The 15,267-nt window shown below is 38.7% G+C and overlaps 1 protein-coding gene across 2 annotated transcripts in view; it reads right to left on the bottom strand.

Moving 5' to 3' along the window:
* Positions 1-14,952, bottom strand: part of NCAM2 (neural cell adhesion molecule 2) — a 515,217-nt gene extending 500,265 nt beyond the window's left edge. For both annotated transcript variants that reach the window (XM_025449670.3, XM_025449671.3), the window contains exon 1: positions 14,678-14,952. In XM_025449670.3, the coding sequence (XP_025305455.1) occupies positions 14,678-14,732 (55 nt within the window). In that variant the 5' untranslated portion in view covers positions 14,733-14,952. The remainder of the gene's footprint in view (positions 1-14,677) is intronic.
* Positions 14,953-15,267: the final 315 nt, after the last annotated feature.

Genomic DNA, 15,267 nt, shown 5'->3' with positions numbered 1-15,267 from the left:
TAATCAAATCCCACTTTGGCCACTTCATAGCTATGTGTCCTCAGGCAAACTGCTTTATCTACTCTCTCTTAATTTCATTATCTGTAAAATTTTAAAAAATGGTAAAAGATGTATAAACACATATTAAATAAGATCAAGTATAACAGCTTTCTCAGACAATTTCCCAGGATATACCCTATTCACAAAGGAAGTTGGTATTCTTACCTACCATTCTTCAAGTTAACAATAGTAAAACTATGCACAGTGTTAACAGTTTCCTTTTACAGTGACCTGGCAGGGAAAGAGGATTCTGTTGCCAGCCAGCCAGGGTTCCAATCCCAACTCTGCCACTGAGCAGCTTTGTGAGTTTGACAGGTCATTCAAACACTTCAAAACCTGTTCCCAGCCCCTTCTCTACAACAGAATCATCTTCACAATTAGTCTGAAGAATTAAATTAGATCACACATACAAAGTACACTGAAATGGCACACTGTAAGTGATTAATAAATATTGAATTATTTTATTTTTAAAAGATTTTTTGTATTTATTCATGAGAGACACAGAAAGAGAGAGGCAGAGACACAGGCAGAGGGAGAAGCAGGCTTCCTGAGAGGAGCTTGATGTGGGACTCGATCCCATGACCCCAGGATCATGACCTGAGCTGAAGGCAGATGCTCAACCTCTGAGCCATCCGGGTGCCCCATAAATATTGACTTCTGACACAGTTTACATTCTTTGTCAAAAAAGGCCCTCTCAGCATCCCTGTAGCAGACACATCTGGCCACCCACTGCACCCTATGTCCTCTCCCTCATTCTTTAGTCAATGAACACTGAATTTGATTGAACAATCATAGGCTCCAAGGGAGACTAACCTTTCCCTCAGCAACAGAAAGGAGTGGATTAGTAAGTGGAAATCATGGTGATCACATTCTCCTCACCAGCCATTAGTTTAGGGGAGTTCATATGATAGAATTCAAGCCAATGAGAACTGAAGGAAGACTGATCAATGATATATGAGAATTTTTATTTTTTTGTAATACAAGGCCAGTGACATATTTTTCTTCCCTAAATTCAGATTTTATTGCAGAAGAATATAATACATGAAACTGTTGCAGCCACCTTTCTTCCATGAAGTCAAGGAAAAAGAGCAAAAAAAATAAGGAGAAAAAGTCCAAACCTGCCTCTAGGTGGTTTCTTATATGCTATAATAGATTTTTATTTTTAAGCCCTATAAAATATGTCCTTTTCTTATTTGCCCCTAAAAGCATCCTAAACTGATGTAATTTCATTATCAAAGTACTCAGTAAGTCAACCACGAACTGATGACCTACTGAATTATTAATAATGATAATGTTTTACAATAAGAGAAGCCATTTAAAAATACAACTTATATTTAAATATTAATGTTAGCCCTTAATGAATTACACTAACCTGGACAATTAAACTGCCCCATCTTGCAGCCACCATGAACCCAATATTTCTAAAACCTGCTGGTTCTTTGTGCTCATTAACATTTTAAGTCCCTAAAAGATTTACTTGTTTACTAATTAGTAGTCACTCACCCAGAGTTTAACCATTCAAAAGAAATAGTCTGAGAGCAGTAAAAACCTGAAACTAGAGCTACTCCTAGTACTTCCTTTCTGCTTTCTCCTTTCTGTTTCTAAGGTACCATGTTTTAGTCAGAGAAAGGAGTCAAGTTTTAGAACCAAGTATTAACTAAATCTGAAATTTCAAGCCCTTTACTTATTAGATGCCACTTAACTTTTATGCAATTCAGTTCCCTCAGCTGTAACATAATACTTCAGAATTCTATATATCTTGCAAATATAAAAATGAAGTAATGCATGTGAAAGTACCCTTTAGGGTGACTTAAATTTTTTTTTTCTAACATTCTCTGCTTTACCAAACTCTAACCAGGCTACACTTAGCTCTCCTCTCACCTAGGCCTCAACTTTGACCTATAAAGATTTGAATGAAACACTAGCATTTTTAACAGCTCAAGGCTGCATCCCTGGAATGACTTAAAGTGGCTGAGAAAACTTAAGGCTGCCAAAGACTTCCTATTTGCTCCAGTCCACACCTGTCTCCCAACCTCTGTGGGAAAGTAGGAACGTTTGATAACCACCAGTTAACAAACCCAGGTAGATTTCAAACAGACCAAACCATCCTTCTAACATTTTGCAATTTTTCACTTCCCTAATTCTACTGAGCCCCCACATACCTCGCTTGCTATTCCCTCATTCTCCCTTTTAAAACACCCAGTCTGGGGCACCCAGGTGTTTCAGTGGTTGAGCATCTGCCTCTGGCTCAGGTTGTGATTCCGGGGTCCTGGGATCTACTCCCACATCGAGCTCCCCACAGGAAGCCTGCTTCTCCCTCTGCCTATGTCTCCGTCTCTGTCTATATCTCTCATGAGTAAATAAATAAAATCTTAAAAAAGAAAACAACACCCAGTCACCTCTGTACAAATCAAAGTTGAGCTCAGCTCACACTAAGCTCTTCACCCTACTGAATATAGTCATATACTTCATTTCCAACATGGTCTATTACTGATTAAAATCTGTCCTTAACTGCTGTGACCAGTGCCTTGCTTTGTTTATCTCTGACACTTCTTCATTCAATTAACCCATTAAATATTTACAAACAGACACTGCTCCGTGAGGACACAAGGTTGTCTGTTGTCCCTCTCTATGTTGTTGGGCATCTCCTTCTCCCCTTGCACACATGTAACTGTCAGACTTGATCCCAGCTCTTCAAAGTCTGACCCCACCATCCACTTCCCTCATTACCTTTTAGCTGATGAGTTATCCTTGAAACAAAACAGTGACTGATCTTTACTAACAGTATTTACTTTCCTTTCTCATTCTTAGCTCCCTGCATGCCTTTCTGCTCAGGAGTCAGAATGCATTCTGGAGTCACAATTAGTAAAAGATAATTTACGCGTCTTACAACAACCTCTCTTCTCCCATCACACACCCACGTGTGGGTACAGCATCTGAGATGTGAAGACTTTTAAATGAGGTGCCTTCTGAGAGGCAGCCAAACAGGAAGAGACAAGTGAAAGTTACCTTAACATAAGTCCCTTGACCAGCCATAGTCAGTAAATTTAATCCCTTGCAAGAGAGACATTCTGCTTAAATAAGGCGTCTTTTACCAAATAATCTGTATTCATGTACAGCGTAGGATGGAGAGTATTTTTAATAAAATGTTTCATAAAATAGGAACAGAACAAGGACTTGAAGGAGAAAATACATGAGCAATTTAGGGTACTTCATAATTGCTCAGAATTCTGTTCTAAACATTATTTAAATATCATAAGAATACTAAAGTTGAATACTTTCTATCCACTTTGGATATGGCTGTGAGAGTTTTCAGTAAAGCACAGAGAGTGACATAATGTCATGTAATAGCCTGTGCTGAGTTTTGTTGCTAAATTGCAGACCACACACAATGCCCACAGAAGTAAAATGCATTAGCATGGGGGCTCTCGTGAGGGGGCTCCGAAATAAAATGACTCAAGAGGATAATCAATTAAAGTGATTATAAATTATGTGAGATTTAAGGGGGGAAATGAAAGTAAAAATGGATGAATCAGGAGCAGTGGTCATATCTCTAATTTCCAACTGTGTTTCACGTTAGAAGTGGCATATGCAATACTGGTAACAGCGCATAAATGGAAGGAAGACAAATAAATAGGTGATAAAGACATTCTGGAGTATCTGAAAATGTATTCAACCCAATTAACTTAAATGCTCTTACCACTGAAGTCAGACATAGAAACATCAGAAAATCAGGACAAAACATGGCTACCAGACAGGAGGGGATTTTTTTTTTTTTTAGGTTAAAATGAATTTCATTTTTTTAAAAAGAAGCAAAACCCAAGTGTCTATGAAACAATAAGGTAAAATACTCTTATCTTACTTGTCTTCCTATACATACAGTTTAAAATTGGCTTCCAATAATCATTGATTGAATAATCAACTTTTAATTAACCCCAGGGATTATCTTGATTTTTCAGGGCTTTAAATACTTGCTGCATTGACAAATCAGACATTTACTATTGACAATATCTAATCTGTTTAATTATACCATTATCAACATATTATATCTTCCTCATTTATTTCTACGTATTGAAGACTTTGAAACCTCAACAACGTAATGGTCTCCTATTCCTCAGATAAGGCTTCAAAAGAACAAATCTTACAGTAAGATTTAAAAGTTTGCTTTACTCCTGGTCTAACTTATTTTCGGTATTGGAGATAAAGCAGGTTATCTTTTCTTTCCTTCCGAATTAAGTAATCACTGTGACTGGATTATTTAATAGATACTCAAATATTTAGTGAAGGCCTATCACGTGCAGTAGTGATATAAACAAATTTTTAAAACAAATACACAGACCAACAGATAATATATTCCCAACAGTCAGAACTAAATATATTTTTAAATAGTTTGTTTTACTCTCGGTGGGTAATATATAAATATTCATTTAGCACATATTTACTAAACATCTACTATGTTCCAGGAATACACATATGAATTTACAGTGAACTCCCTAACTATTACACTGTATTTAATAGCAAGCCAGCATGGAAAGGCATTCTTGCTCTCAGGGAGATCACAAAAAAGGTCACATACAGTTACAGTGAAGTCTGACATGCAGAATTCAGGTATATTACCACCTATGATTGGATCTTCAGTGTCCTGCACATTGACTGGTGATTAGGTATATTTGTTGAGAGAAAGAAAGATGTCTTCACTGATGACATGGATTAGCTGAGTTTTGAAGAAAAATAATGGGAATTGTCTGACCGAAGAAAGTTAGGAAAAGTGTAAAATACATGAGCTGTGTTAACACAGAGCCCAAGTCTGGGGATCTCAGAAATGGTGCAAAACTGCTTGGTGGGCATGGTAACAGGCATGAGGCTAAGGAAACAAGATCCTGCAAATGAATAAAAGGTAAATGTCTTAACAGTTTTAAGTCAGGAACTTCCAAGTAATTCAAGTGAAAGGGAGTCCTCTAAAATGAACAGCACGTGTAAACGCAGTCCAAAAATAACTTTGAAGAGCCGAATAACATAAAGTATCTTCTGTGCCACAGTTATTTCTTGTTTTTTTTTTTAAAGATTTTATTTATTTATTCATGATAGACACAGGGAGAGAGAGGCAGAGACACAGAGGGAGAAGCAGGCTCCCAGCAAGGAGCCCGATGTGGGACTTGATCCAGACCCCAGGATCATACCCTAAGCCAAAGACACATGCTCAACCACTGAGCCACCCACGCATCCTGCCACAAAGTTATTTCTGAGAATTGCTCCATTAATATGAGTAAAATATATTTCTGCAAAAGCACAGACTTTAGAATAGGAAAAATGCTGTATAAAGAATAAAATATTTATATTAAGTCCTGGGCCAACCATTTTTCAAGTCTTTCTTCCCGGACAAGTAATTTGACCTCTTCGGCATTCATTTTCCTCTTTTCTAAATCAGGAATAGTATCTACGTTTCAGGGTAATTGTGGGACTTTAGGTAGGTAAATTTAAGTTGACCATCTCAGCATATAATATATCCACTCAAAATTGTTAAATTCTACAAGGTAACCCTAACCCTTTGATAATTCAAAAGTGTAACCTAGTTTAAAGTATTAATATATAATCTATACAATAGGTAGGGTGAAGCCAGTGATTCTGCAATAAAGAATATAAAAAAGAAGTAAACAGGATTGAAAATGTTTTCAGTTAGCATTAGAAAATTATATATGGTTTACGTAAGTAAAGAAAATTAAAAAAAAACAGGTCAATATCTTGATCAGTACTTTGACAAAGATTATGGCATATACTTCATGTTATATCTAATTTTCACATAATTTGTGTTTCACATTTCTCTCGTCAATGACACAAAGCTATCACTATAATATAAAGATGCTACTTGCTCTGTTGAGGCAGTATATTCAATACTTGTCATTGGTAGATAAAAATAATCAGAGAGAGATTAAGGAAGGCAATATATATAAAAGTAATCAGAAAGAGTAGTACCGTATTATTAGAAAACTGCTTGAGAATGGACAAGTTACAACAATAGAAACACTGTCCACAAACCCTCATTAATCCTTAGAACAAAGTATAAGTGCGCTTATTTTCTTAAATTAGGATATACTCTATTCTACTGTAAGTCTTAGCTTTATTACATTGGTTTATTGTACAAGTGGTGGCATGCATTTCTATGCTAACACCACATTTGCATTCCTGAAAAACGCTGGTGCCTGCAAAATTACGCAGTAAAAAATATCATGGCTTATTGGAAAAGACAGGATTAGAGGTCAGAACATTCCAGACCTACAGAAATGTGTAACCAAGCACTAACAACAACCATAACAATCCTAATTAAAATACTAGCACTGTTAAATCTTTCCTGATGCTTGTACCTAGCATTTGCATTTTCTTTCAAGATGCAGGGCCTGAAGGGCATTCACTTTAAAATGAAAACTATGATCAGGGTGTAGCCTTTTAAAAAGTAAAAACAAACACATCATTTTAACACAGGAAAAAATGACTTTCCAGTTTTTTAAGCTGTACTCTCAGTATTTCCAGATATATAATATACTGGAAATCAAGGTGGTTCTTAAACTGCTAAACAGATACTTGCAGTAAAGGAAAGCATTTGAGTTAATTTTTCATATTTTTTATTAACATCTTCATAGATTGCCAAGGCTTTCTCTTTAACAGTGAGAAAGCTTGCTCTTGATCACTTAAAATTTAATGAGCTAAAGAAGTAATATATGGAGCAACACAATTCCTGTATCATCCCCCTACTAACCAATCATGTATCAAAAACACACACAAAGAAACAGAAGTATATCTTAAATGCATAGGATGCTCTTTGGCTGCAACTTTGGGTGTCAGCCACAGACCCTAGTTAATAGCTCAAGGCCAATCTGACATTCTCAATCTCAAGACATCATCTATCAATGGTGATTTTGTCAGGATTAAAGGAGACAATGAGTGAAAATACCTGGCACAGTACCTGGCATACAGTAGGCACTCAAAAATACTAGTTCCTTTGAAGATTCACAGAAAAATGTCCAATTCTATGTATTTAATATCAAGATTTTTTTAAGTTTTTATTTTAGTTTATTTTCATTTCTTTTTAATTTTCTTATTTCATGTTTTATTTCTCCAGAATAAAAAGGGATAAAAAGCTATGTATAAGCACAGAAAAATGAAGAACATATAATAAAAGCAATTTTGACCTACATGCTTCTGAAATTTTACTCAAAATCCAGACACATACACACCAATTAATATTAGAGTGCAAACAATGATGGAAGACAAGAGAGCAAAGTTAAATGAAAGTGGAGACAAATTCTGAAATGAAGATCAACAGCTGGCCTTTCCAAAGTTAATGATGACATTACCATCTAGATGTTTCATGGATACTTCAAAGTCAACATATCAACATAGAAAATCACAAACAAGCAAAACATAAACAAAACAAAACAAAAAACCCTCTTGCCTAAAATAAGTGGTTGCATTTATCTATTTCCCTTATTCTATTTTTTATTATTTTTAAAATTTTTTTTAAGATTTTTTTATTTATTCATTCATGAGAGAGACAGAGAGGGAGAGAGAGGCAGAGACACAGGCAGAGGGAGAAGCAGGCTCCATGCAGGGAGCCCGATGTGGGACTCGATCCTGGGACTCGATCCTGGGACTCCAGGATCGCGCCCTGGGCCAAAGGCAGGCGCTTAACCGTTGAGCCACCCAGGGATCCCATATTTCCCTATTTCTATTAAGATAATCATTCTTTCTGTCAAAAAAGCTTAAAATTTCAGGTACTACATTTTTCCCAATTTCCCAAATCGAATGACATATGAAGATCCATTAATTCTTCCAGAGAAACACATGACATGACCTCTCAACTCCTTTATCATTTCCCTCAGGTCCACCCCATGCATGGCCAGGAGACTTAAAAACAAACCAAATTTTAATCATGTTCTTTTCCTGCCCAAACAACAACTCCTAAAGATATAGACCTGAGAGCCAAGCTGAGCTTGGCCTCAAGGCCTTTCTACCTCTCTGTCCCACCAATATTTCCACAATCATGCCCAACAACTAACCTTTCCAAACTCTTAAATTAATTGAATTGGATCATTTCTGTCCTCTGAACACTTGGGGCATCCTTTCTCACAGCATGCTCACCTGTTTTGAATCCCTTGTCTTATCTTCTCCATTTTCCATGCTGAATACCCTTCTGCTTCAGTGAATGGCAAGGTGGGGTCCTGGTTAAAAGGCAAGTCTTTGGATGTGTCCTGAGTTCACAGCTTTGTTTCTTGGCTGTGCAACCTCAGATAGTCATTTAAATTTTCTATGCCTCATAGCCCTCAAGTGTAAAAGGGGAATAGCAATATAATAATTAGAGGGCTGTTTTACATATTAAGCTAGTTAAGTACATGTAAAGTGCTTACCATAGAGCCTGGCAGTTAGCAAACACTCAACAAATTTTAGCTCTTTCTAGGTGCTGAATTCCTAAGGGCTTATTTAGGCTTTTTAATTTTTAGTTAATTATATAAATTTTCTCATTTTGCAGCATTTTGTTGACCAAGTTTATTGATCTCTGTTATGCTGATTTGGCTTTTATATTTTTTGCCTTCTCAACTACCAGCATTGAATTCTGTGTACTACCGCTCCCACACACATGCAAATTTTCAAATGAATACATTAAATACATTTAAAATATAGGCACTGAACTAGAAGTGAGAAAATCGAATCCTAACTCCAGAAAACTACTAACTATAAACGATGTAGGCAAATCAGGGAATTCCTCTGTACCTCAATTTCTTCATCCACAAAATAAATATTCCTTTGGATTCTTGAGCATTCTTTACAAGGACGTTGTATGAACTTTGAACTAGTGGTCTATACTGTTACAAGATGCTGGCATTGTATTCATTATAAGGCCTGCACAAGTATTTGTTAATCAATGAACTGACAAAATGGCACAAAATTTAAATATCACCATTACTTTGAGCTGAAGAAATGTTAGATTAATTTTTTTAAACCAGTGCAAAAGCCTGGTGTTCAGGGAACTGAATCAAGAGTTTGGAGACCAGAGCTCTAGTTACTATTTGATCTTTACTAAATCACTTTTCCTAATTGTGTGCCCATTCTAAGCCTCTCTGCAACTAATTTCAGCCTGGTGTTGGCCCATAAAACGGATTTAAGATACAATAAGAAATCCATTCCTCAAGACCCTTTACTGCCATCTGCTGGAAAACTGTGAAAATAAATATGTATTCTATTACCATGACTATGAGTGGCGCCCCCTGCAGTTGTTCATCACGCAACCTATACAACCATTCCTCTGAATATCGCTGAATAAGGTGTCTGAGGCACTGTAAGGATTCAATAAATGTTAGATAAATGAGTAAATGATGAATGAGCCACTCATCCATGAATTACATTATCTCTGCCCCCCCTCAATATTTGTTTATAATCACAGAGCAGTTTTTAATGACTTAAAAAATTGAATAAATGGAATATTTTTAAACCATGAACAGATTTATCTGTATTCATAATATACATCCGGCATAATAACATCTGGCATAGTAGGGTTGACATTTTATAGGAGGCGTACACATATCTATTATCACAATTGCTCCTCACAGCGGTATAGCAACTATTAGATATATTTATGTCTGATTTTCAAATAAGCACATGATGGCTCTGAGAGTTTAAGTTGTTTCTTCAAAGTCAAGAGATTTAATGGTCTAAGTCCTCTGATTTCAAATTCAATGTTCTCTCCGCTTCCCTGCTAGTTTTAATAACAAAATGAAGCCAAGAAAATTTTGACCAACTGATTTGACACCCTTAAAACTGTCATCTATTGATTGTTGTGTTTGTAAATACCCATAAAATTCCTTACTAGACTTCTGAACTATTTAAATTCAGACATGTTTGTTTCATTACATCATAGCTTTCTAAAATGCCTTGTAATGGCTGATGAACCATTCACTACTGGCAGAGGTGAATATGTGACACCAGGAAGTACGTTGATAGCCATTTGGAATCAGCACTATTACAACTGTAAAACTGTAAATAGTTAAAAGTCATTAAAATATTTTAAATAGTGCCACATAGAAGCACTTTTATTTGCTGAACAATTAAAGATACCTTAGCTCTATGAAGCTCAGGAATATTACATTTAATAAAAGCCTAAAAGCACTGGGTGCATCTCAAAGTGTTCTCCTATCATATAATTTGGAAAATTAAAACTAATTTATAATCTTTTAAATAGGTCTAACTTCAATATAATTGGGATAGTATGAAGGGCACAAAGAACGTACAATCTAGGTTAGTAAAACTTGAAATACAACGGACGGTATCCCCTTTATAAGTATATTTAAATTATTAAATTAATTTCACATACACCAACACCCGGAGGACTCATTTTATTCTGGACCAAAACAGAAACAACAACAACAACAACAACAACAAGCAATTCAAACTTGCTCTACCACTTATCAAGCACTTTCTTCATGTTTTCAAAAGTTCACTACTATGAGAGATGACCCTGAAAACAGATAAATTAAAATCGTTTCCCAAATGTCAAAAGCCAGAGAGAGCAGCAGGACTAGTTCCAGGGCCTTCTGATTGGCAGCCTTGTTTCCATTCGCATTGCTCCCTCACAAGGAAATAGACAAAAACAAATGAGACTGTTAGGCTTGGTTACCAGCCTCAATTTCTATAGCTCATTTCTCAGTCCCATTACAAACTAGCTGTATGTTTGAAAGAAAGCCATTTTATTCACTAAATTTTATGAAGTTTGACTTTATTCTTGTAGTGAAAGAGGTCATTTTCTTCCATTAATTGCTTCTCTAATAGGACATTACCTCTGGAAGAACATTAGCCCCCTGTGTCACTGGAAAGGCTCACTGGACCCCCTGGGACCTACCACCTTCCCTTCTTGCTCTTCTCCCGGGCTCCGATTCGGCTTTAGAAACTAAAGTGGCCAAGTGGTCTGCTTAATTCCTTTGACATAAAGCAGGAAAGAAAACCCTCTGGGTTGTTCATTGACAATAACAATATTAATTCACACCGCCTATCTTCTCTAAGTGCAAATGCATATGGAGTTGCTTCAATAGAAACGTTGCACAAGAGGCTGACATCAAAGAATTAGAGCAGAGTAGATTAGAAAGGATGTGAGAGAGGCTGTCTGCGTAACAGCCTACCCTGAAGACAGGTTTGTGGAGACCTTCCTGTAGAAGTGAAACTCGTAGTCACCCACACACACCCACACACACTCCACACTTCCTGTAGAAGTGAACCTAGTAGTCACCCACACAGCCACACACACCCACCCAAGCCTTATTTTTAGCAGGTACACTTCTCTAATGAAGGATGTCCTACTAGCACTTCACCAGAAAGAGAAAATGTAAGCAGATGCCTGTAAGTTCAGCTAATTAACTGGGCAAGTCACCTCCCTCTCCCCATGATTTTGGCTTAGGTAAGTGCTCTGACTGTATGGCTGAACTGGACTGCAAAAGAGATGAATAGCTCTGTTCTTACAGTTTCATACAAAAATCCTTCTGTTTCATATATGTAAGCATCCAGGAATAGATATTTATTAATCATACTTGAGTAATTTTTAAAAGGAGAAGACAATAATTTAAGGCAGTGAAAAAGCTTCAGGAAAGCAGCCCATACATATTACAGTTTGGGAATTGGAATTTACACAGATCCGAACAGCAAATGCACTGAGAATCACAGACTCGGGTTACTGATTGAGATTTACGATGACAAGAGACTGTGACCAAGTTTTGAATACAAAAGAAAAATAATTGCAAAAGTTAAGAGTTATAGAATCTCCCTTCCATTGACAATTAAATTCAGACTTGACAGGTAAATCCCAACCTTACTTCACTGGATATTAATCTTGCAGTGGAAATGAGAGGCTTTTGAGGGGAGCATTTCTGCTATAATAAAGGCTCTCACTACAGCAGAACAATAATGTTGTGTTGAAAGTTAGAACTATTAGACCTTGTTAGCTAATTATGGTATTGGCATCCACTTAAGTTGCTCAGTTTTTCACTTCTGTCATTTTCTGCTGTTCAACTGCTGCAGTTCAAAACGTTTTGACTACTTAAAAGGGAATACATCATCGTTGCCTTTCCCCAGTCTAACTGCACACCACTTTCCAAAGCAATAGCTTCAATCATGCTTCATAAAATCCCCTGCAAGTATATTGTTGGAAACATAAATCAGCAAGCTGAGATTTTAGTATTTCTAAGGCAAGCTCAGGGATCACTAACTGGAGGCTTTTCCGTGGCCCCATTTATAAAAGAATAAACAAAATTATGAGTTACACTAGATCCCTTTTTTTTTTTTTTTTCAAAAACTGCTCCAGTGGTGTGTCTGATACTTGCTTCTGCATCCTTAATTGAAGAACAAAACACTAGCATAGAAGAATTGGACTCCAGGATCAGGATTGCTGTTTCCACGCATCTCTGACTTCATTAGGACACATGGCACAGAAGTACTACATGTTCAGTTTCACAAAAGCTAGGTCTCTCTGACATGCATCTACGCCTCTATGAGTGCCATGCATTTTTAAATCGCACTAGATAGAGAGATCTTTAGAACGATGCTCTCCTCCTTCTCTGTTTCATTACAGTGAATATAGGCTCCCTTTCAGGCATGCTTTAGTTTTAGAGCCCCTCTTTACAATCACTCTGCATTCTGAATTATGTATTAGGGGAATCACAATTTCAGATATGTCACACATACAGAGCCAAATTAAATCGTGTCTGCGTATAATCCTTAAACATTCCCAGATTTCTCTTTTGTCCCCCAAATCCCAACACACTTAGTGTCTATAGCTGTAAATTCACAGACTCCACCACTGAGACATATTTCTTCCCCAAACCAGTCACAATGCAATCATAAGTCTGCATAAACTTGCTTTCTATTATGCTCCCGTCTTACTCCTCACTAGCCACACTCGGTTAATTGCAGTGCTATTTTAACTGCAATTTTCAGGGGCTGCTTCTTAGGATTCACTAATACCTGTCCGTGTTATAAATGAACAGTTAAACATAATCAGCAGCTCTGCCAAAATGAAAGCAGCATGTCTGTAGGGCATAAAGTCTATGTTGATCTTTGCTATAATAGTGATTAAATTAACTGGGCTGATATCAGCTTTGGATGGACACATCTGCAATTTCGCTGTGACTGAAATTTTGCATACTCTATGTTATTAAGGGAAAATGGGCAGCATCTTTTCCAAGACACTTTATAAACTATGGCAACATTCGGTGTTTGCATTCTGATTTCTGAACATAAAAATCTGCATCCAATCGTGTTTCATCAGCAACTAACACCGTATAGCTTTAGGGAGGTGAGGGCAGAGAAAGGAAGGCTTCATATCCAAAATGTCAAGCCCTGCTGAAGAATGATAGAAGGACCCAGGGAGTGTGGAAGAACAGAAACCACCATTTCTGGGTTTAAAATGGAGTTCTACTACCCCCTGCTGGACCACACGAGCAACACAGAGGAGGAGAGAAAACGCTTAGTATTGAAGACAGTGGAGATATTTTAACTTGTCTTGTAATTTATGTTTTCTCAAAAGACAATTTTCATGCCATACTAATAATATAACACTCTACGCAATTATTACACACCACAAAATTACTGCTATTTTCTTTTTCGTTAGAGACTTCCACCAATGCATGCTTTATAGCATGTTGTGTTCCCAATTAAATGTCCAAACTTGTCTGGACAGTTGAAAATGCTTCCATTTATTACAAATATATTTTACGTGAACGCGAACTACCCAAACAAAGCAAGATAAATTCAGATCTATCTCTATACAGATAAACAGAGGTAGCTTCCACAAATTCTCCCAGGTTATTCTAGTAAGCTATTCATTTTTTTTTTTTTTTTTTACCCCTCGAGAGATAAAAATCTCACCCAGTTCTCCACAAGCTAAAGCATCCCTCACAGGTGTAATTACAATCTGACGCTATAAAAATTTCCAACCTTGATGTATTAACAAGGGTGGTGGGGGGGGGAGCTGAAAATGAATGACTGCAACACATGCCTAGTTTTATCCATTTGCCGTCTTACACACAACATCCAGGGCCCCTCTCTTAGTTTCAATAGAAATAAACCATCATCGTTCACTTCCTAGTCAGGAATTGGGGTCTCGGGAAAGGGGGGAAAAAAAAAAGAGTCTCTTAAGAATTGAATTTCTTGCACAGCAGAGACATTTCACCAACGAGTTTGATGCTGATAGTTTTTGCTCCTTCTGTAAAACATCGTCGTTCCCTTTCCTTCCGCAACCTCAGATCTTTAACTGTGAATACACACCAACGTACTCATCCAATTTTTGATAATGAAAATCGGAGAAAGCCAAGAGCCCAGAAAAAAAAAAAAAAAAAAAAAAAGAAGAAGCAGTTTGCCTAGATCTCCTGCTCACTGATGCCAATCTCCAAATCCCGTGTTTTCTCTTATTTAGGGGTCTCCGCAGCACCGATAGCCTTCTCAGCGGCAGCTAAAATAAACAGGGAACGCAGAAATGGCAAGCACCGCAACTAGAACTTTAAGTTCCTTCCTTTAATTCTTCGGTGCCTGCCTCTGCCTCTGCCTCTCTGGGTTGGGTGGAAGGGGGAGGGAAAGTAAATGCGATAAAGCACCGCGCTCCTACCTTGCCCGCTACTGACAAGCAACCCGAGCAGGTGGAAGGAGAGGAGGAGGCTCATGTTCAGGACGTGACCCCGGAGGACAGTTCCAAAGTTACTGAGTCCAGCCCCGGAGAGAGAACCTTCGGCCGCCTCGGCCGCCTGCTGGAGCCGCCGCCGCTCCCGGGTGCCCCAGCCGCCCGCAGCCCGCGCGCGCCTCCTCGCCAAGTGACTGCGAGCTCCGCGCCTCTCCGCACTATATCCAGGCGGCGGCGGCGGCGGCGGCGGCGGCGGCGGCAGCAGCAGCGGCCGCCGCGGCGGCAGCAGAGCCGGGCGGGAGGGAGGCGGGGGCGGGGGCGCGGGCGCGGGCGCGGGCGCGGGCGCGGGGAGGGGGGCGCGGCCGAGGCGTATCCCTCCGCGCCGCGCGGCCCCGGGATTCGTCCGCAGTCGAGCTCGCAGCCGCGGGTTCGGCCCCCGGGGCCTCCGAGGAGAGGCGGCCCGGAGCCCTGCACGCCGCCGGCTAGTCCGCGGGAGCCGATGCCGGGGCTGCGGGCGGCCGCCGGGCCCGCGCTCTACGCGCGTCCGCACTTAGCCGGAGCGGGGCGCCGGGGGGCGG

Source organism: Canis lupus, chromosome 31 (genome assembly GCF_003254725.2).
Source record: "Canis lupus dingo isolate Sandy chromosome 31, ASM325472v2, whole genome shotgun sequence".
NCBI classification, from domain to species: domain Eukaryota; kingdom Metazoa; phylum Chordata; class Mammalia; order Carnivora; family Canidae; genus Canis; species Canis lupus.
The sequence above is the reverse complement of the archived record's forward strand: the minus strand, read 5'-3'. Positions and strand labels throughout refer to the sequence as shown.